This window comes from Dromaius novaehollandiae, chromosome Z (assembly GCF_036370855.1).
Source record: "Dromaius novaehollandiae isolate bDroNov1 chromosome Z, bDroNov1.hap1, whole genome shotgun sequence".
In the NCBI taxonomy this organism is placed as follows: domain Eukaryota; kingdom Metazoa; phylum Chordata; class Aves; order Casuariiformes; family Dromaiidae; genus Dromaius; species Dromaius novaehollandiae.
In genome coordinates this window covers 62,519,408-62,541,647 of record NC_088132.1, presented here as the reverse complement: position 1 = coordinate 62,541,647, position 22,240 = coordinate 62,519,408, and the positions used below count along the sequence as shown (strand labels likewise).

Sequence of the window (22,240 nt, the reverse complement as noted above, 5' to 3'; positions counted from 1 at the left end):
AAACTGCTGTGCTGGTCTAAGTTGTTACTGCCTCTCATGAAGTTCACCATCCTCTGCAGCAGAATGGGTGAATAAATTGTGTGCGTACTCCTCATCTGCTTCAGTGTAGGGTTGTCCACATTAGTTTGAATTGCCATTGGAGGCTGTTTAAATGGCACATTTGACTGCAGTGAAGAAGAAATGTGCTCACACAGTCATTCATCTAACCAAGTGTGGTGGGCTGAAATCTCTAGTAGAGGAGGAAGTTCTCCCGTAGTAAATTGTGTAACTCCTGACTGCTATCTGTGCAATAATTATCCTGTAATACTTAGTTTAAGATTCTTATCTTGCAACATTTAATGCCTAAACCTCTAACTGCTGAAGTAAAAAACTGCACGACACAATTCTCCTATTAACAGAAACAACAGCCTCAAGGTTTCAGGAAAAATGTAAAAATGGGATTCACAGGCACCATGAAAGTTTAGAATTCAACAAGGCAATAGTTGCTTTTACTTTTTTTTTTAAAAAATCATCACGTCTCTTGCCAGTCCTGACACTGCTGTTATGAAGTTGAAATAGTGCACTGACTGCACTGAGTGTGAGCAAAATCTGTAGCCCCAACATATAGTAGTATAGTTTCTCAGGAGCAAATATAAATTCCCAGACCACGTAACTGTGAGACTAACAAAACTGGCTTCAGTGCAACATCTGACCAAGTCCTCTCTGGGGACAAAGCTCAGACCACAAAGTTATTTAAATGCCTAATGTCAGATGAAATTAATAGGAATTGGGTGCTGCAGTAGTGATTGGTCACATATATGTACTTTTCCACTGTAAACACTCTGGCAGATTTGTGATCAAGTATCCATGCACTACTGGACAGTGCGTAGGGATTCATGCATGCAATATAACTGAGCAGGGATTATCACCTTCCACTTTTGCATGTCATAAACTTGTTGAATAAGCCCCACAGAGCGCTACAACTATTCAGTCATTCGTATTTGCACTGGCGGTGTGCTTATTACTATGCAGTTTGCAGTCTGTCTCCTTGTCTCAAAGAATATATGGCATGTAACATATGTAAGCATTTCCCCCAAAATACCAGTATAGTTTTAACTCTTGTACAGCAGTCTCTGTCTCTGAGTATCAATTACAACTCCAAGGTGTAGTCACTGTTTTTAAAATTCCACAAGTTTGGGAGTTTTAACACTCTGTAAAGATTGTCATTCTCTTTCTCTTTCACACAGCTGGACCATATAGTGGTTTAGGCGAAGTCATCCATCGAGAGAGCGTTCCAATGCACACATTTGCCAAGTATCTCTTCACCTCTCTCCTACCTCATGATGCTGAATTGGCATACAAAACTGCACTGAGAGCCATGCGGTACGTATTCCCAGCTCGTGTAGGAAGAGCAAAAAAAAAAAAAAAAAAAAAACTGTTGAGAAAAAGAGGAAAAAGTATGGCAATCAAAATGGGTCTTTTGTTCTAAAAGAAGCATTGTTCCCTTTAAGGAAAAGTTACTTTGGTTCTCTCATCTGTAAAAGCATTTGAAGCCTGTAGTAAGTACAGTATAATCATTTATAAATGTACAATTAAGTGTTTATTTCCGACTGTAAAACAGAATTCTGTTTTAAATCCTTCCTTCTAGGATTCCACTCTTGGGGAATGCAGCTTTGTGTTAAATAATGACAGCTTTAGCACATGTGTTCTCTCACCTGTGTGTCCGCGTGCACGTGTGTGTGTGTGTGTGTGTGTGTGTGTGTGTGTGTGTGTGTGTGTGTGTGTGTGTGTGTTGGTAACAGTGGGCAGATGAGGAAAGAGGCATCTCACCAGCAGCATGAATCTTCTTTATAGATGATGATGTCAGGTGTCAGGATCTTCTGCTGCATAGCCTGTTCTGCAGGACTATTTGTTCCACCAGCCTCCTTTATAAATTAAATCTAGATGGTAGATTTGAAACCATATGGTGTGGTCTGAGCCAGTACATTTTTTGTGTGCTTCATCACTAAGCAGTCTTGCACAGTTCTAGGACAACATTGGAATTTAAATGGAGTGTATCATATGACAACAAAATGTCTGACTTGCATCCCATTTGTCTTCAGTAATTGGGAGAATGTTGCTTCTCAGGGAGAGATGAATGAGTGCTGGCTTTATCTCAGGGAAGGCTGAATTGTTAATGGTGGCTAAGAAAGTCCTTCTGAAGGAAGTTTCAGCAGCCTAAATGATCAGTGGTAAATCTGTGCGGTCCACACACAGTGCAGGGAAGAAGCTAGTCCCCTCTGGATTGCCTGAGATTTGGTTGCTGTCAAGAACTTGGAGTAAATGATGGTTGACAAAGAAGAACCACAACTGAGTACTGGGAGCGTATCGAGTCCCAGAATGAAAACATGAGTGTTGTGTTTTCCAGGTCATCATTATCAAGAATGATTGCACAGTGGCTGAAGGACATACTATCCATATAAGTGATATTTAAATTACATGCATATTAATCAGACAAGTTTTATCGTGGTGATTTGTAGGTGCATACTCTGGAACCAGTTTCTTCAGAAAGCAAAACAGAGGGAGAAATAGTTTTACATTCAAAAGGACTAAACAGGAGGGTGTGTGTAAGAACAAAACATAGCTGTTACCAGATGAGGCCAAAGGTCTGTTTAGCCTAGTATTTGTCTTGAAGAGTATCCAGTAATAGATGTTAGGGAAGGAGTCTAGAAATGTGGAGAATGTACTTGTATACTTGCTGCTTATGATCAGCAATTTAGGAATTAGATTAGGAAGAAGAAAGTGCATTATTGGTGAACTGTGAGAACACCCAAATGTAAGATCAGAAAGTTGACTGGGCCATTTCAGTGCACTCCTTTTCTGTCATCGCAAGTAAACGTACCTATAAACCCTGGTCATATCAGATCAGCAAGGTAATAATAAATGTATATTTAAAAAAAATCGGCAGGTCCATTTTGTAGAATAGACTTGTGTCCTTACATTTATTTCTAGTCACTACTTCGAAGTGCTTCTCAGAGATTATGTTTGTATGGAGTTTTCCTCCTTAAACTAAGCTGCTAAAACCACGCTGAAGGGCTGGAATAGATATCCATCAGCAGTTTCACACAGTACGCTGAACACTTCAGTGAAAGTGACGGCAGCATGCCATTCCTCTTGAAGAAGGATTTGGGCTTTCCCCAGAAACAAACCATAACGGAAAACTTCTTTTTCTGGAAGTTTCCTTTCTCCACTGGAAAAACAAGCAAGATGCTGAAAGATTCAAAATGATGTAATCTCCAGTTAGTCTTGGGGAGCTCCAGCCATCTTTTGGCATGAAGATGCCATCTCAGCCTGAGAAGTCATTTCTCAAACAGATCAGTATCAGAAAGAGCCGTCTGTTCTGTTCTATCTGGTAAAATCACAGGAGACATCAGCATAATTGGGGCTGTTCTTCTTAGCCCTTTTTGGCATTGCTTTGTAAGGCAGATGAAAGCTCAGCCCTAGACAGTAATCAGTCTTTCTACAGTTTGGTATTTGGCACTCTTCAGATATGTGGATTTACTACCTTGAATTGTGATGATGGCAGATGTGGACACTTGCTATTCCATGTCTGTCGGCATTGCTCAGCGCTTCTCAAAGATTCTCTTTAAGAAGGTTACACTTTCCATTGACACCAAAGTGATAGCTCAGTGGTTCAAATGAAAAAAAAAGGCTTCTGATATAAACCAAATGAGAAGCTAACTTAATGTTGTTTTGAGTGGGAAAGAAGAAAGCAAACATGAAGACTGAGGTGGGACTGTTCATAAGAATGAAATTGGAGCATCTCTTCCTCCATGGCAGGGAGGAAATAGCCATGGCATGGATGAAAATCTTGTCTGGAAATTTGTAAAGGTGCTGCACACCTTTGTGCACAGTTATTCTTGCTTTTAGGAGCAGAGCATGTTCCTTCCTTCCTTCAACATTTTTCAAAAAAGTTAACTTTCCAAGACCATGTCATAGCTCATTGCTCTTAACATAGAAATTGGTCTACATATGAGAGAGGTCAGCTCTTGAGTATTTTGTCTCTCTGTATTCAAATCTGCTGCTTCATTTTTGGAGCTGCTTTTTGAGTGTGAAACATTCAGTATGAAATGAGTGGAAGCTGAGACCCTACTGCCTTTCATACACCTCAGGTATGAAAGGACAGCGTGTGCAATGCTTGATGGTCCCTTCTGCCTAGAGTTCTCTGCTTGCAGCACTGAAACATATGGAGTGGAGGCTTGGAGAATGTGGATCTGTTGTGACCTAGTTGACTGCTCACTTGGAATCTGAACTTGAATATTTGGCTTAGTTTGTCTGATCCCATGTTAAACCTGAATTTCATCTGGGCTTTGGGAGCCAGATTTTAATGGCAGTGTTTAATCACGAGGTAGCTTTGCTAAATCCTGGCTAAATAATTGATGTTTGAAAGGAAAAAAAGTGAAGAATGCTAAATCTGCTGCAGCCTGTGCTTATTCTGATGCTCCCTAATCTTGCCAAAATTACATGAAAGCCACCAATTCACAACAGCGTTTCTTTTCACAGAAAGGAACATAGAAGCTGGCAATGGAATTCAAACTGACAAAAGATTTCCCCAAAACAGCCTCTTCCTTTCATGCTCTTTGTGTATTTACTGTTACTCATAACCTAATAATCCCTTTTGCATTTTGTAGTTGGGATTTTTTTCTGTTTATTGAAACCATTTAATAATACATCTTTTTTTCCTTCTCTCTGTGCTTGGAAAATATCAACTGAAGAATTTATATGTATTTTATTTTTACTTATGTAAGTCAAAAGAGATTTCTCAGTGGTACTAGGGAACTGATTTTACTCCTAATACAAATCAAAAGTAAAGTTAGTTGACTTGATCTTTTTTTCCTATTAACATGCACTTATATGTGTCAGAAAATGTTAGCACAACCTGCTGATGGTTATTTACATGGTGTGTTGTATTTATAGATGCCTGCTAGATACCTGAGCATATGTTCAAAATGACATTTCTCTGAGAATTTACTTAAAGGTATTCTTGTATGCCTCAGGAACCTACAGAAAACTGATGGACTTTCTTCTGCAGCTATCTTAAAACTGTCTTAAGGTCTCCCTTCTTGCTGTGAAAAAATCTCATGCGCTCCAGTTACTTAAAGAACTTAAATATTTATTTAAGTGAAAAAAATTGTAAATTATGTTTAAATTAGTTTATTCCATAAGAAATATTCTATCACAAAGTGTCACAATGCAAATGGATTTTTAATATTTTTCAGTATTTTCTATGTTATTGACAAACAGATCCAGCTTCCCTTGTCCTCCTAGATGACTTCCTGGTAAGAAGTCACTTGGATATGAAAACTGGTGGAAATAGAAGCCTGGATCACAATCAGATTTTAGAAGTTCTAAGCCAGTACATCCATAAAGCAATAGGACTGTACTGAGTTTGCTCACATGGACTTTTGGGATAGGGTGCGGGCATGCCCCAAGAGAGCATTCGATGTGACAGGTGTGAGGGAATTATATTGAATATGCATAGAAGACTGAGAATAGCTTACAATATATCTGTTCTGCAGATACACCTTTACCTAGGCTACAGCTCCTGCAGAAGTAAACTAACTTTGCTACTGGTGATGTTATAGCTGCCTCAGCTTAGAGGGTCAGAATAGTCTTCAGAAAACTTCTGAGAAGTCAAACATACCTGTTGTTCGCTTGCACTAGTGTTTGAGCTAGTTACTTTAGACCTAGCCTGGGTGTGTCCACATGAACTGTGTTGTAGACACATCCTGAGAAAGGATCATATTACTGTTGCTGTTCTGCATCTGGCCTTTTACAGCATTTCCTTGGTGTCTGAAGAAATAGGGATGCGTGTTCCAGTACCTGCTAGTCATTGTGTGGTAGTCTGGAGAATTTCAATTGGTTATGCAGGACACTGCACTGAGGCTCAGCGCTCATGCAAGCACACACACTTTCAGGCTTCAGTTTTTATCTGATAAGCAAGAAAGAGGACAGACAGTCTTAGACAAGCAACAGTTGGCAAATTACAGGAGTGAATCATTAGAAAATGTTCAGTGTAGGAGCATACTAACAGATAACAGTCTTGCCTTTTTTTACTGTAACTTGTCAGAGCATTGTGACTGCCCAGGAAACTAAGATGTTAATGCTAATCAACAAACCAGCCATTAGAAAGGTTTTGCTTCGGGACATTGTCTATTATTATCATCTGCTGTCTTGCTGACCTTTCATATCCTGAACCTCTGCTTTATTGTTTTGAATAAAAATAGTTATTTTCCTTCAGCCACCCTTACTTTTTGTCTTGGCATTCATCTTATCTAATATATGCTTTTGGGTGGGAGTGGGGCCATCAGTTGAGTGTCTGCTGTGGACCATCAATTCTGTTGTAGTTGTAGGAGTCAAAAACAAACACGGTGATTTTGAGTTTTCTGCGTGTGAATTCTCCTCTGTGGGTAAGACTGTTTTAGATTGGAGCATAATCAAAGAAATTCATGTTTCACGATTAGACAGTGGAATCTGGAAAGTAACTTTAAAGGAAAATTTTTCTGTCACTGTTGTCTGGGACCTTAACGTTAGATTATATTACATTATAAAATTTGGAAGGCTGGAATTTAAGGACTTTAAAAAGTGGTTCATAGTTGCAAAGTAAAATGTACTTTTCTTGTGGCTGAATTTATTGCAAGGTCAAAATCCAAATGACTTGTTGAATAATCCTGCCCCCTCCCTTTGCTACAGAATTTTCAAGTAAAGAAAGTTGCACTTGCACATGAAGTAATATTGGAAAATATTTACATGTTCTTAGTATGATGGAGAACTTCTCCACTTTTCTTGAAGGGTTGTGATTCAAAGCTGAAATAACAACAACAAAAAAGCTCTAGCTCTATGGATGATGAGAAAGTCTCTGCTGCCTTGGCTAATGACTGGCTTAATTGTCCTGTGATTTCCTACAGATGCCCACTTCTGCAGTCAAGTTTGGCAAATGGACTTTTAAGAGTCCCCAAAAAAGTAGTAGTTCTGCAATATCCTTCTTTGTAGACAAAAAAAAGCATATTTCTTTAAAAAAAAAAGTGTTTTTGAGGCTTTAGTTTTGCTCATGGGTAACCAATTGTAATAATGATTGAAGAGGGTTTCTTCCTTTTTTCAGTTTGCTAGTATTGGAATCTACAGCTCCGTCAGGAGACATGTCCCGCCCACACCACATTGCATCAGTTGTTCCAAACCGGTATCCCCGCTGGTTCACCCTAAGTCACATTGAATCCCAGCAGTGCGAGCTGGCATCGACCATGCTAACAGCAGCCAAAGGTACAGTGCTGTCAGTTACGTACTCAACTAAATGTATGTTTTTAATATTACATAGAGTAAACAGATTTTAAAACCTGTGTTAAGGAATCCAAATTGTAGTCTGACAGTAGTGTGAAATGGCAACAACAAACTGAACTGACTTAAGCCTGTCACTTAATTTTCTAGCAAAGTAGATAATTTAGCTGGATGAAAGCCAGATGGGCTTGATCTGAGGCTGATGAGACAGGTTTTTGTTCTTCTGACACAGTGTAGACTGTGAGACCCAGGAGTGGACAAATCACTTCTAGAATTCAGAAATCAAGATGACTTTTTGGCATGTACTACGCTAACACCACCAGGCACTAGAGGAGTTTGCTCTGTCTTGTGTCTTTTGTTCCTATGTGATTTAATTACAGAGGGTTTATACAAACAAAATGTGTAAAACTGAAACACCATACTATTGCTGTAGTACTGACAGGCTCAATTTTAATGCAACTCTGGATGTTTTGGGAGGTTGTTCTGTTTTGGTGATTCTGTTTACACCTTGCAGGTGATGTTCGGAGGCTGGAAACAGTGTTAGAATCCATCCAGAAAAATATCCACTCCTCATCACACATATTCAAACTTGCCCAGGATGCATTTAAAATAGCAACACTCATGGACAGCTTGCCTGACATCACTCTTCTGAAAGTTTCTCTGGAGCTGGGCCTTCAGGTATTTCCCTTGTTCATTATTGCTATAGAAGAAGACAGGAATTTGACCCTCTATTGGTGGGTACAACTCTCTTGAAATCACTGAGGACCATACTTGCCTGGGCTCTGTCTGGAGCTTTTGGGTTCTGTTTGCTGACATAAAGTGCAGCTGGTTGGTAAACACAGAGCCAGGGCTGCCTTGACCCCTTTGTGCCACGGGATGAGCCAGAACTGGGAGTGGCTGGCTGCAGGGCATTTGTCTGTTCAGGGGTGACAGGACCAATGCAAATGGCCTCAGGAGTGTATTTAGGGGTGGCTAGGGAGCAAAATTATTCTGCATGCCAGAAAAGTGAATAAGCAGAAATGCACCAGATCTTTTTCAGGTCCTGGGGGCTTTCCTAGCATTCCTTCCTTCCTTCCTTCCTTCTTTCCTGTCTTCCCCTTAACTTCCTTGCCTTGCCTTGCCTTCCCTCCCCTCCCCTTTCTCCAGAGAAGATTTGGAAGGTGCTTGCTGAATTACTAAAGAAAGTCAAGGTCAACCATAATGTCCTATTTCTAAGGGAGACTGTGCTAGCAGTAGCCCCCTCCCTTCCTTCATCAGAGGAAAATCAAATCATACACTCCACAGGCTGTGGGATGGTCATCCGCATCAGACTGCTTGAAGTGTACAAGAACCTCAGATGAGTTTTAAGCCTCTTAGGAGAGACTTTACAAGCTAAGAGGAGATGGCTAAGTTTTAGATACCTGGAGTAATATTGCCTTACACTGATGAATCTTGGAGTTTACACAGTTCATTTCAACAAAAATAAATCTCTTCATCCCTCTTCAGGGGGTTCTTCAAAAAAACATGCAAAGATCAGAAAACCATTTATTACTTTGCTTCAGTAAACAAAGCTCCAAAGACTTCTGGGGAAAGGATTTTATCCCAGTTACTTCTCATGCCAAAGAGAAAGGTACTATTTGCCTATTCTAGACTTTTAGAAGCTAAAATCTTTAATCAGAAAGCTGAGATTGTCTATGCTTTGCTAGCCTTTCTTATTCCCAAGGTTGCTGTAGAAATCTGCTTCTTTTTTTGCATCTCAGTATATTTCCGCCTTAAATGTTTGCTTTCTTGAGAGAGAAAGATCCTTGTCTATCACCTGTGTGTCATCTCAAGTATTCACCAAGTGCCATTCAGTGCTAACAGCGCACTTTGAACATTGCTGTATTAATACACACCCGTGTGTGGCTCATGGGCTCATCAGAATGTCCTCGGTGAAGTCTAATACCATAGAAATACCATAAACTTCTACTGTCTCATAAATCCAAGTTTTTGGAATGAACTGGTAGAAATTGTCCACTGTTCTGCCCCAAGCTTACAAAGGTTTATCTCGGGGGGAATCTTAGAGATAGTTTACTTTCTGGAGGAAAGATGCATAACAGTTTGCTGGTAGTAACTTACCATTGTGTACATTTCTAGAGTTACATTCTTTCCACAAAGGCACTGTCTTTAGTGGCCCATGGATGCTTCCCCCCGCAAACTTAAAGCCAATTAGATTGTCTGTATTCACTATCTAGTATCTGACTGCCTGTGACATTTTTGTGCCCTAGAAAACTGTTTTACACCTCACATGGTAAAGTGAGTACCAGTGACCTCGCAGGTATTCTGTTCTGCCTCTGAACAACAACACTGAGAAGCTTGCCGATTTGGACTGAGGAGATAATGCCAACAGTTTCACAGCTCAATTACTGGGATTTCTGCAACAGAAAAATCTCTTATGTTGTTTTAGACTTGGGAGTAATGTAGAGACTCTTGGGTCCTTTCTCCTTATTCCCAGTGGCTGAGGACTATTAGCATGTTTTAAGTGAATGAGCCAAGGGAAGGCATTTAAACTAGCTGTGGAAAGAGGTCATCAGTGTGGCAAGTAGGCATAGAGCATCTCAAGTGTATTCTGTCCCTTGGTACCTTACAGTCATAGAAGTTGTAAGATCTTCAGGTACAGGCAGGACTTCTTTTCCTCCTCCTGTTTTGTGCTACGTAAATACAAGTAAGTGTTACTGTATGCATACAAAGATGTACTGCTGGCAGAACTGCTGAGCACTTTAGTGCAGGTGATCACTCAATGTGTGTTTGGCAAATAGTGTCCTTTTCCTGCTAAAAGCCTGCAAAAACACCCAAAAAAACTCATTCCGATGTGCATGATTCAGAGGTTTTACATTGGTTAGTTGTCCATTGCTGCATTTCTTGCATTGTGAGTCCTGTTCCTCTAGACAAGAAATTCTTAAAAAAAATCCAGCACAACAAAGTCAAAGTTATTCTCTGTTGGGGGAGAACTTGACTTTCAGGTAAGCTGCATAATTCACAGGGATGTGTCTCTCTCTGCATTTTTTGACCAACTGACCTATTCAGAAGCTTTCTTCACTTGACAGCATGGATCTTGGATAGGTCAGTTCTTTGCCTGCATGGTTATGCTATGAATTCACTTCAGTTCCTCCTTGGTCCAGATGTCAATAAATGCTTTTTATGAAATCATTGGAGATTTTTTATCATCAGTAAAGGCCTCTCTCTTAGTATTCTCAGCTTTTCACAGTTTAATGAAATGAAAAAATACATAATACTGTGCAAAGGACTTTATTCTGGAACGGTTCAAATCATGAAATTTTTTGAAACCAGGTATGGTGGTGTTTTTTGCTCTTAAGTTAGTACAGCCTGCACTGGAGCTATTATACCTACTATGTTTGTTGAAGGCTCTTGTGACCGATCATTGTTTTACAGCCACCACAGAGAGGAAAGTCATCAGAGAAAACTTCCAGAGAAGTCATTATTCACAAAATTTTTTTTTTCCTGCTTCCTTCCCCCGCCAGTAGCAGAATTCAATCTTTATCAGTCCATAACCTTTCTGTACTTTCTCTTGGATACATTCCCACTCAGATGAAGCTAAAAAATTCATCTTGGATACTGTGAGAGCATTAGCCTTCAATTTGCATGTGACTCAACACAGGAAGTCACCTAGACTCCTTCTCAGGTCTCCATCAAAGGATGGAGAGAATAGGACAGTTATGCTCCAAAGCATTTTAACTGGAGGATGCCTGTTTTCCTTCCAGAAAGGCTTCAAGAAAAAACTGATTCCATGTTCTACCTTAAACATATTTTGATAATTTAAAACAAGTAGGGTTGCTCCTTAGAGATCGGTTTGCTTTCTTTTGAAATGCTATTCCTGATCTGGCACTTAGATTACTGTTTAGTAGGAATGATACCATAATCTCTGAAGCCAATAAGAGCAATAAATTTCTTGTCCTGTTATTTTGAGTGGAGTACGACCACTTACCAGGCTCCTCAAGGTAGGAATATTTGGAGGCCAGTGTGCAGTCCCTGGCGTTTGCTTATAATCAGACTTCTCAAAGATCCTCTGTGCACTGATACTCCTCAGCAGTTGTTCAGTCTACTTAATTACCCTATCTACAGTTTAGGACTAAATGAGGTAGCAGGAATAACTAGTATGACAAAGAGGGCTACAGGTCATTCTGAAGTCACCTTAGGATTGGGAGGGAATATGGGGTAAGAACCCTCTTATGAGTGCTGGTAACTCCAAGATGTTTCCTGAATGCATTTTGAGTTTAATATGGAGAGAGCATCTCTGAGAGCTCTGTGACTGACCTGTAGTAATGACAAATAGTAATGCGTAGTATGATCACTGATATTGTGAGGGGAAAACCACTTGCTTTCTTCACTGAGGTACCTGTAGGGTCTATCCAATTAGCTGAACCAAGCCTTCCATGCAATTTCAGATACTGAAAAAGCATGTGCTTGTTGTTTGCCCACATTTTGAGAAATAACATATGCAGTAACTGTAAGTGATATAAAATGAGCGTTAAAATCAAAGCTTAAAAAAGATCTTGTTCTAGGATTCTGATGGTCTTACGATAGGGCTTCTTTGCGTAGAGTCTTTGTTCAGATGAGAGAAGCTATTGCTGTGGGCTTTTTAGTAATATCTGAGTATATCTAGAAGTGTGTACATATATCTTGGCAGAATAAGCAGCCAGTCAAATCACAGTACACAGTAGCTGCTGTCTGTATTGTTGAAGTCAATGAAAAGAAGTACAGATGTGGGGAAAAAGTGAATGAGTTAGTTTGTTCGACATGAGTGGGCACATTGCCACTTTAAAGACTACCATTCCTAGAGGGAGGAGTCACAATATAATTTAATTTGAATAATTGCTTATTGGGTTGGTTTGGGTTTTTTGGTTTTGTTTTGTGTTTTGCTTTGGTTTTTTTCTGGACAAAACAGTCTCTCCTCTAGGCTTGGAAGACTTGCAATTGGAATTACTCTCTATGTGCTCTTCGAAGATAATTGAGCAGTATTTTTCAAATCTTGACATGTCAACTAAAAAGATCTGTAAGAATGGAGAGAGCAAGAGACTGCCATTTTGAGTTTCACTGTATCTGAATAGCTTGAAACTCTTATTATTTGTATATTGCCTTGGTTTTGCTATTGGATTAATTTGTACTTTGTCCTGTTTTAATAGGTGATGCGGATGACGCTGTCAACGCTGAATTGGCGGCGGCGGGAAATGGTGAGGTGGTTGGTAACATGTGCAACAGAAGTAGGTATGTTCTGGGATACTGCTCAAGGATTGCTGTCTCTTCATCAGCTAATCTTAGAGAATTTGATCTTGCAGGCTCTGCAAGTGTCACCCACTTTCTGTTGGCCTGTGAAATTCCTTTCATTAGAAGACATTAATTATGGCAATGACAAGAGATTTTCTTGAGCATATGATAAAATAGCCACAGGTCAAATGAGACTTAGTTGAGTAACACAGTGTTATTTATATATTTATTTTTCCACCACAAGGTAGGGGTGAGCATGACCTCAGTGGGATGGGGAGAGTGCTGTTGTGCTTTCACATGACTGACTATGTGACATGGGGATATCCCAAACTTCCCCTCTCCAATCCCTGTTGGGTCTAGGTTTGAGGTTGCAGCAGAGAAGAGGTGTGTGTTTAGTGACTCTTGCACTGTGCTACAACTTTGCTTGCTCTGAAAACCCTGCAACAGCAGTCTGGTCAGCTCTGTGCCATGTAGGGTAGGAGGAACCAGAACGCAGTTGAACGAAGTGCTGAGAATGTCTGAGTTTCCAACACTGGTGCAGGAGACAGGATCTCGTGGAGGTGGATGGTATGCTGCCATTTATTTTCAAGCCACTGGGTAAATCCAGGCTTAGAATATAATTCATATTTGCAATGTGGCTATGACATTGTGTAGGCCCCTCCTCAGCCACTGAAATGCAAACCAAATACTAATATACCCATCATTAACCCCCTCCAGGGAAGAAGAATAAGGTGGGAGCAAAATCCAGCCTCATACTTAGAGGACAGCAGTGGGAGAATAGTGCATGTAGCAGGGCATCCTCTGGCAAAGCGTAGAAATGAACAGATATCCTGCATGTCTTGATGAGGAGTCCTTTGGCTTCTGTACTCCAGTTCCCAACTTGCAAGATGAGGATGGGGTGTCTGAAAGTGAAGGGCATTAAAAACTTTGTAACTAAAAATTCAGCAGCTGTAGTAGTGGGGACAATATAAGTACTATGAGGAGGGAGCAGTTTTGTCACTAGAGATATTTCTGGAAAGCATGCTTCTCTTTCCATTTATTCTTTTCTCTTTCATACTTTTCACTTGGATTTTGTCTCAGTGATGCTTCTTGAGTTTCAGAACTTCAGAAAATTGCTGCTGCTTATCCTCTGGATTAGTTTATCCTTTGCTTTGTGCTTAACTGGGAAATTAATGTTGTCAGTAGCTTGGGAAAATACAGCTTGCCTTTGTACGCCCTCAGCCAGAAAGTGGTTTGTCTGCAAATTTTCATGCAATGCTCTTGTTTTATTGCTTTTATATCTTTTCTAAGATAATTATTACTGAGGCTATCTTATAGATATTAGTGCCTGGATATTATTTTTTGCAGTTGCATATTGGCAAATAAAATGCAGGTTTTAATTCTGCTTTAAATTAGTTTACATATTCTAATAGAAGTATCCCATAAAGAACCTATAATGTCATGCAAAGTACTCTTGAGACTTAATCAAGTTGGTAAAGCAAGGAATCTGTTTATTTAAATGAAGATCTGGTATTCTTTGGCTATGCTGAATTTTTGTGCATGAGGGAAGGGGTGCACAGGAAGCATCAGAGTCCTACAGAGAAAATGAGGACCTTTGGGTGTGGTTTAGGTGGGCTCGCAGATGTGTGTAAACTACCTCTAGCAATAATAAGGCACTCTAGTTGCCTATAAGCTTCAATTTATGGAACCCATCAGTCACTCTTTCCCCCTTCCTCCCCCTGCCACGCACACGCACACATACACCCCAGCAATAAGGTGATGCCAAGGAAAATTCCACATTTCACATAAAAGCCAGTAGTGTATATTGCTTAGTATATTTCCATAATAAGGAGCTTGGTGTTCAGATGCATATCAATTTGGTACAAGACCTATCTGAAAAGCCTGTTCGGGCAGTCTGTTTGGGGGGAGGTGTTAGGATTTTTTTGTCTTTTTTTTTAAGGTGTGCTTATTATTAAATGGCATGGTGTTTTATTAAGTGAGTCATTTAGAGGGCTTTAATGCTCTTTTATGCATGCACTGTACTTTGAGATGCGCATTGAGAAAAGAAATTAAAATTACCTTTTTAAAATGTTAAATGTAAGGGCTGCTTTTGAGTAATGTGATGAAGTGTCGAATTTTTGAGCTCTGTAACTCCACCCAAATGGGTCAGAACTCATTATCCAAATTGTCTTAAATAACAAGTAAAACAGCTCAGTTATCAAACCAGGAGATTAAAGCAGATTCTTGCAGACCTTTTTTTGTTACTGTTCTCTGCATCTCAGCGATTGCTGTGGAGATTGCACAGTAGCCTTTATTTTCATATCCCTTTCCAGACATGTTACCTGGTTTAACCTTTCTTGCTGAGGTAGCTTCCCCTTGGATGTACTGCTAACCTCTTAGGCTGTGCTGAAAGCCTGGTCTCTTACTGAACATCTTTGCCTGGTAGGTTTTATCAATTGGGGCTAATCCTTTCTCTCTCTCCCAGGTGTTTATGCACTGGATAGCATCATGCAAAGCTGGTTTACACTTTTCACTCCAACAGAAGCCACTAGTATTGTTGCTACAACAGTGATGTCCAACAGCACCATTGTCCGTCTGCATTTGGACTGCCATCAGCAGGAGAAGCTGGCTGGCAGTGCTAGGACGCTTGCTCTACAGTGTGCCATGAAGGATCCTCAAAACTGTGCCCTTTCTGCACTGACCTTATGTGAAAAGGATCACATAGCTTTTGAGACCGCTTACCAAATCGTTCTAGATGCTGCTACAACTGGCATGAGCTACTCGCAGCTTTTTACTATAGCACGATACATGGAGCACCGTGGTTACCCCATGCGGGCTTACAAGCTGGCCACTTTGGCCATGACGCATCTCAACCTGAGTTACAATCAGGACACACACCCTGCCATTAATGACGTTCTGTGGGCATGTGCGCTCAGCCACTCCCTTGGGAAAAATGAGCTAGCAGCTATAATACCTCTGGTGGTCAAAAGTGTCAAATGTGCAACAGTACTGTCAGACATTTTGCGTAGATGTACTTTGACCACTCCTGGCATGGTGGGACTTCACGGAAGGAGGAACTCTGGTAAGCTCATGTCACTGGACAAAGCCCCTTTGAGGCAACTCTTGGATGCCACGATCGGAGCCTACATTAACACAACTCATTCACGTCTCACTCACATCAGCCCTCGACACTATAGTGAGTTTATAGAGTTCCTCAGCAAGGCCCGAGAGACCTTCTTAATGGCTCATGATGGACACATCCAGTTTACACAGTTTATTGACAACCTAAAACAAATCTACAAAGGCAAAAAGAAACTGATGATGTTGGTTCGTGAGCGGTTCGGTTGACGAAAATGTGTGAATGGGGGGTGGGGGGAGGGAAGGGGTGGTTTGTTTTTACTTGAGCCTGCCTTTGTATCCTTTTTAACTTAAAGAAACAGAGCCACACCGGTATTATATGTGTATAGTTATATTGAGTTTGCAAACTAAACTGTCATGTTGTGAAAGTTTGTGTGTTTAATTTTTTTTCCTTTTTTCTGTTTTGTATGAGAGAGAGGTTAAAAAAGGTTTGGTTTACACTGAGTATATGTTGTCAAGTGGCAAAAGCCCACATTGCTCTCCTGTTCTTTCTGTATACGTTCACAGCCTCAAAAACAAACATATATTGCAATGGCTTTAAAAACCAAACAAAACACCTCCATCCTGTGATAAGTACCTCGAATGGATTCAGCTTTACTCCTTTGTAACTCATCCTTACATTTCAGCATATTTAAACAAACCAACAAATGAAATACTAATAGTTAAAAGGCTGACCACGTGGCTTTGCAGTGCTGTTCATCCAGAAGCATGGCACACAATGCTTGTGCATGTGGAAACTTAGCGACTGTCAACATACATTCTCAGGGATTTATCAAAAAAAATTAAAAAAGAATGAGAGCATTTATTGTACTGTATATATATTATAGTATATGTCTGAATATTGAAAAATATAACATTAACTAATTTATAAAAAAATCTATGTAATGCAAAATACTTGAAGCTGCAGTAGCTTGGTTTTAAACAAAAAAGAAAACCTATCAGAAGGACTAAAGTGCGCCTTGCTTCAGGGTTGGCTCAGGTGGTGAACTATATGCTGGGCATCTATGCAGAGCCACCTTTTGGATTGCATGGTTGGACTGATACCTATTGGGGGAAATTTTATATATATATATTTATACAACCTGTGTATACATATATATGTATACACACATACACACATGCTTGTAACAGGCACTATAGTAAAGAGGGACAACAAAAAATACACAGCCAGAGCAGCAAGCCTTAGCATTAAGAATACAGTATGCCAGAATTGGGGTTTGTGCCTCCTAGCCTAGAAAACTTAAAGAAATATCCTTTTTGACACAAAACGCAAATTGTTTTCCAAAATGATTGACATGATACATTACGCCTTTGCAGTGAGCTAATAATAAGCTAACCTTTGTGCACAAATAACATATATATATATTATATATATATATTCTGCATAGGTATTTTGACTTTGTGCAGGACAGAAAGTTGTGTAGGTATGACTGTTCTACTTTTCAGTTTGTTTTTTTAATATATTTTATTTTCTCTAGAATTACTCAAACAAAAGCAGCCTTCTATCTTGCCTTGTCTTAATGCTTTAAAATAACCAAACTGGAGATCTAACTACCAAACTGTTCATTATATTATTAAATACCAACTTTGGTTACAGTATAGTGTCTTTACTTTAGCTGATGGTTCTGTATCCTTGTGCTTTTTAAAGCAGTTTTTATGTTTTGGTGCAAAAGTTGTCCAGTGTCTCTTGTTCCCTTCATTAGAGAACATGCTAGAGGTATGTTTGTAGGTATTTTTGTTTAGAAAAACTATTTCATGCTCTCCATTTTATTTATTATAATAGATAAAAAGGTTGTACTTCATCACCCATGTAAACATGCTCATGAAGTTGAAAGTAATTAAGATTTGATACACTGATATCAATTTATTTATGTAACTAAATCACTGTTTTATAAACTTGTTAATGATCAACAATTTTTTTGTTTTGATTAAAATTAGTTTTTTGAAAGTTGATTCTGCCTCCTTTATGGTGTCTATTACTGGAGTGGAATTGTGTATGGATATTTCGTAGATCTTAAATACCCAGCTTTCCGATTTGTGTGTTATGATAGTGAGTAATGTGACCACCCAGACCAGGAAAGAAATGGTTTTTTTTTTTTCTCAAAAATCTGCTGAGGACTGGCAGTGTTCAAAATTGTGCCAGCTCCTATGCAAAAGATGGAAGAAGACCCAGCACTTCAGATGAAGGACCAAGTGCTGCCTGTGACTGAAGATGCTTGGTCTGTACAATGAGCAGTAAGCCTTGACATACTGCCCTGGTGGATGGTAGAGCATGTGGAGGCATTGCTCTCACTGAAGGGATTAGTTAGATGGACACAGGAGTTGAGATGTACTGCAAATATATATAAGGACAGTTCTTGCTGTTCTTTGGCTTTTCTAAAGCCAATATTTTGTGTATTCTGAACTGTGTAGCCCAGTCCACCTGGCATGGAGTTCTTGCTGACCTGCTGACATCCAACATTTCTGCTTTTTTGAAGCCCTTGTTCTGTAGGATTTGTGACAATTTTTCCAGCCGTCAGTGAATACTGGGATACAGCATGGCTGAAAATCGAAGAGGAGCTCTCTGTTTCTCTAGGAACTTTGTCATCTAAGGAATGTTATGTGATGCCTTATTTGACCATGTGATCTCAACACCTTCACTTTTGTTTTTAGTATCTTCAGCTGAAAGGAGAATTAGCATGCAGCAAGCAACTATCAGAGGTGCCAGTGTACCCGTGATTTCTGACAGTGATCTTTGTGTCACCAGAAGATTGAGGAGGAAGAGGTCTGAATCTTTGTACAACTTCTGATATAAAATGTGAACCTTTACTAAGCCCTGCTAACGGCTGAGTTGTCGTGACTTGGTAGTACCAACATTTTGCATCCTCTGCAACTTCTCTCACTTCCAAGCATTCAATCCTCGCTGTTTTTCCCTGGTTACTTTGTCCTAGATGAGTGTCCTATTACAGACAATAAAGAACAAGAGGGAGACCCTATTCTCTGACAGGGGTTGCCTCTTTTTTTTCCCCTCTTATATGTAATGCACTATTGATGATAGTGTAGATTGCACTGAAGCCTGTTTTAAAAAGAAGGCTTTGAATCAAATGTAGTCCTGATGGTTGCTAATTGCTTTTAATGAGTGTGAGGGCCTGTTCTTTCTCCAGAACTGATGAAAGTTTGACTTGTTTCTGTGACTGATTTAAGTCTTTAGTGTGTCCTCAGTGGCGCTGCACAGTGCAGTTCACACCATTTTAAAAGTCCTTATAGACCGATATATGTTTGGTCAGTCTCTCTAGCAAACATGTCCAGATGTGTACTGCTCTTGTTTTGTGGAGGTAGGAAGAGTCCAGGAAAAAGATTCCAGTAAAAAAATCTGAGGGTCTTTTTGCTGAAAACTCTCATTTGACCATGATTGAATATTTCTAATGTAATTTCTAAAACTACACTTTGGAATGAATTTTGGAGCCTGGTTAAGCATATGGAAACTTTCTGTTAAAAATATAATGGCTTCAAATCCCCTTATCATCTTTTCAGTGCAAGGTATTTGAGATATCTGACTACCACTGATACCACTGTCTCAAAATGTTACAGTGCTTTTCAACACTCCTTTAAATGAGAACTTTTTTTGTTTTGTTTTTAATCCAGGGTCTCACAGGCTATTTGGTAGAGAAGGGAACTGAGCATGCCTTTCCCATATCATAGACCACCATTGATCTTCATTTTTTTGGTGAGTTGAGTGAAATCCTAAAGGATGTGGCATTTCTTCTGTGTTATGAGACTGTCTTGTGGCCCAAGAAACTGACTTTAGCCCATAGATTTGTTTTCAGATTTCCTCTATAGTCTACTGATTCTGCCAGAAACAAAAGTCAGCAGATTTTTCCTGCCCAAATTACATTACCTTCATTTAGCCTTTTAGCGGTTCAACACTTACTTAATTTCCATATCCAGTTTTTTTCTTTAGAAAGAGGCTCATATTTCCAGGGTTGGGTGATTAATATTGCAGATTAATGGATAAAAGGAATAACAGATTTTTAAGCTTTTGCACAACTTTTTATCATGAAAAAAAAGAAGGGCATATAGAGAGCCTCAGACTTTGGATACTAGGTTGCAATTGAAATCCAAGACAGTTTTCCTCTGAGTACTTGATGTCTTATTCTGAGAGTCTTTTGCTTTTAATGCTATGGCAATGGATCTAAACATAGATTGCATGTATGTGACAGAGAATTTACTAGATCGTTTGAGAGAAATTGCAGGTAATAGTCTGAGGCCAGAATAGCAAGTGGAAGGCTGGAACTGCAGATCGCTGTGGGTCTCCAGCAGAACAGATGGAACTCGTTCAGGACGATGAAGCTGCCAATATGCGCAATCAGTGCTTTGGATGACTGATCAGCAGCTTTTGCAGTACAGACGAAATTCTGAAGGACTTTTTTTTTTTTTTTTTTTGAATATCAAAAAGGAAGAATGGCTTCCTAGTATTTTTAGGTATAGAAGATACTCCGAGTACTTTCCATTAGTAAATTTTCTGTAGACCCATATTCCATCATTTTCTTTGTATCCATAGACTATCTTGATTCCACTACTAATGCAAGTCTGATGTTGCAAGCTTTCAAAAGTCTCTGTGAAAGTCACTTTTCAGTAATGTTTTAGTGTTCTGTCAAATCAGTTTGAGCTACAATTTTCTTTAAAGTTTGTCTAGTAGCAATTAAGTTTTCATATAAGTGGGTATAAGTAACATAAGTGCATCAAAACTGGGGGTGCAGTTTACATTCAGGGAAACTTTGCCATATGAGTTGTACCAATTTAGGTTTGTAGTTGCATAGAGTGGATTTGCACTAGAAGTAAATTTATTTCACTGAGACACCTTCAATTGGATTAAAATATCGTAGATTTTCACTGAACAATCAGCCAGCCTTCCAATTCTGATTTAAAAACAAAATCCCTGATAATTCACCTACTTTTAATGCAGGATGTAACTTGAAAAATAGCTATATAGCTGGTACCTTTACAGTACTGGGAAATATAATACCCTCAAGGATTCTCTTCTTCTGCACTTCTGGCTAGGGATGAAATATATTGTGTTCACAGGCAAACATTAGCCTGTCCTTTTAACTGCCCATCCCTTGAAAGTATGCTTTTTGCAACGGTGAGTGGGGAAGGATGGAGCACAAACCACAGCCTTATGTCTAACCTTTGCCTCGTGACAAAGCAACAGCTAGTGGAGATTTAGGGGGTATTTCAGCACGTTAGGAGTTGCACTGAATGTTAGCAGAAGAGCTTTGTAAGATGCTTAACTGGAGTAATGACTAGTTTTCTGGGGCAGCTTTACTGAGAAAAGGCTGCTGGGATTTGCCTCACCTTGTTGAAGTGTATGCTCCACACCATGCATGGGTAAGACAAGAGTGTTGCCTCTGCTGACACCCTGGGCTATCAACATCAAGTAGCACCCAACCCTCATTTGGAAAGTTTTTGTGATCAATCCCTACAGGTCTCCCTAAAGGGAGTAAAAGTAAGGTTCTTTTCTTCAGAGCCTATAATGCTCGTCTTAAAAAGAAAATTATGTCAGATGCTATATTTGCAGATGTCTGCAAGGTCATAGGATCAAAGATGTCTCTTAACATGTATTGGCTGCAAGGTTATTTCTAAAACCAACCTTGACAGATTTCAATAGCTTCTAGTTCTAGAGCATGGTTATGACTAGAAGGTACCACAATCATGAAACGCCTCTTTTTTAATATTACCCTTTCTTACCTGCACAATATAAAGAGCTGTCTCAAATTCTTTTCTTCCTTAATTATCTAATCCAACAATTTAATGTTTTTGTGCTAGTGATCTTGTTTTCTTTCTTTTGTTGTTTGCTGTTAAACCTGGTATTTTAAAGAGTGAAAAGCAAAAGTTACCCACAAATAGTAGAATCCCTGTTCCAGGTGTTCCATATTACAGGTGGGCTCCAGTGTATGCTTGAAATCAAAAAGTAGAGGAAGAAGTGCTCCTGCCTTTATTTAGCTGCCTAGGTCACAACCTCTGAGTTTTGAGCTGTCTCATCAGCCCAGGAGCCATCTAGTGAGTAGTTTCCTACTGAGTTTTGTACCAATTTCATTTCTTTTCTCTAACTTTCCTTGTTTTCCTCTTTAGCCTTTGTTGCTTTGTGTAATTTTAAGAGCTTTCTCTCAGGACAAATGCTTATCTGACAGATGAAGTTCATGGTATTTCCCACTTGGGATCTGACAATGTAAAAAGAGAGATGGAGCTATTGCTTGATAATGGCAGTCCATGGCCAATGCTTGGTCTGCGCTGGAAATACCCATGGAGCAGTGAATGAGAAAGGTGAACTGTTCGGTCACTCTTATTTTAGAGACCCAACGAACTGGGACCTAAGGCAGCAGACACAAATAGCATATAAAATGGGCACTGTCTGCCTTTCTTACCCACCACTCTGACATCAGAATTTCTTGTCCGACCACAAAAAGTCTTGATTTGGTGTCCTAGGAATCAAAGGCAAATCACTGTTCAGAGGAGGATTCTGAAAAGTTAAAAAATGGGTGAGGGTGATTAAGGACAGAGCTAAATATCCCTCTGGTGAAGTTGCTGGAATTACATCAAGGCTCAG

General features: G+C 39.6%; 1 protein-coding gene across 2 annotated transcripts in view; it reads left to right on the top strand.

The window, feature by feature from the left end:
* The window catches only part of LOC135325102 (zinc finger SWIM domain-containing protein 6), a 115,110-nt gene extending 97,503 nt beyond the window's left edge, over positions 1 to 17,607 (top strand). For both annotated transcript variants that reach the window (XM_064502611.1, XM_064502612.1), the window contains exons 10-14: positions 1,227 to 1,362; positions 7,121 to 7,278; positions 7,808 to 7,971; positions 12,456 to 12,537; positions 15,002 to 17,607. In XM_064502611.1, the coding sequence (XP_064358681.1) occupies positions 1,227 to 1,362; positions 7,121 to 7,278; positions 7,808 to 7,971; positions 12,456 to 12,537; positions 15,002 to 15,864 (1,403 nt within the window). In that variant the 3' untranslated portion in view covers positions 15,865 to 17,607. The remainder of the gene's footprint in view (positions 1 to 1,226; positions 1,363 to 7,120; positions 7,279 to 7,807; positions 7,972 to 12,455; positions 12,538 to 15,001) is intronic.
* Positions 17,608 to 22,240: the final 4,633 nt, after the last annotated feature.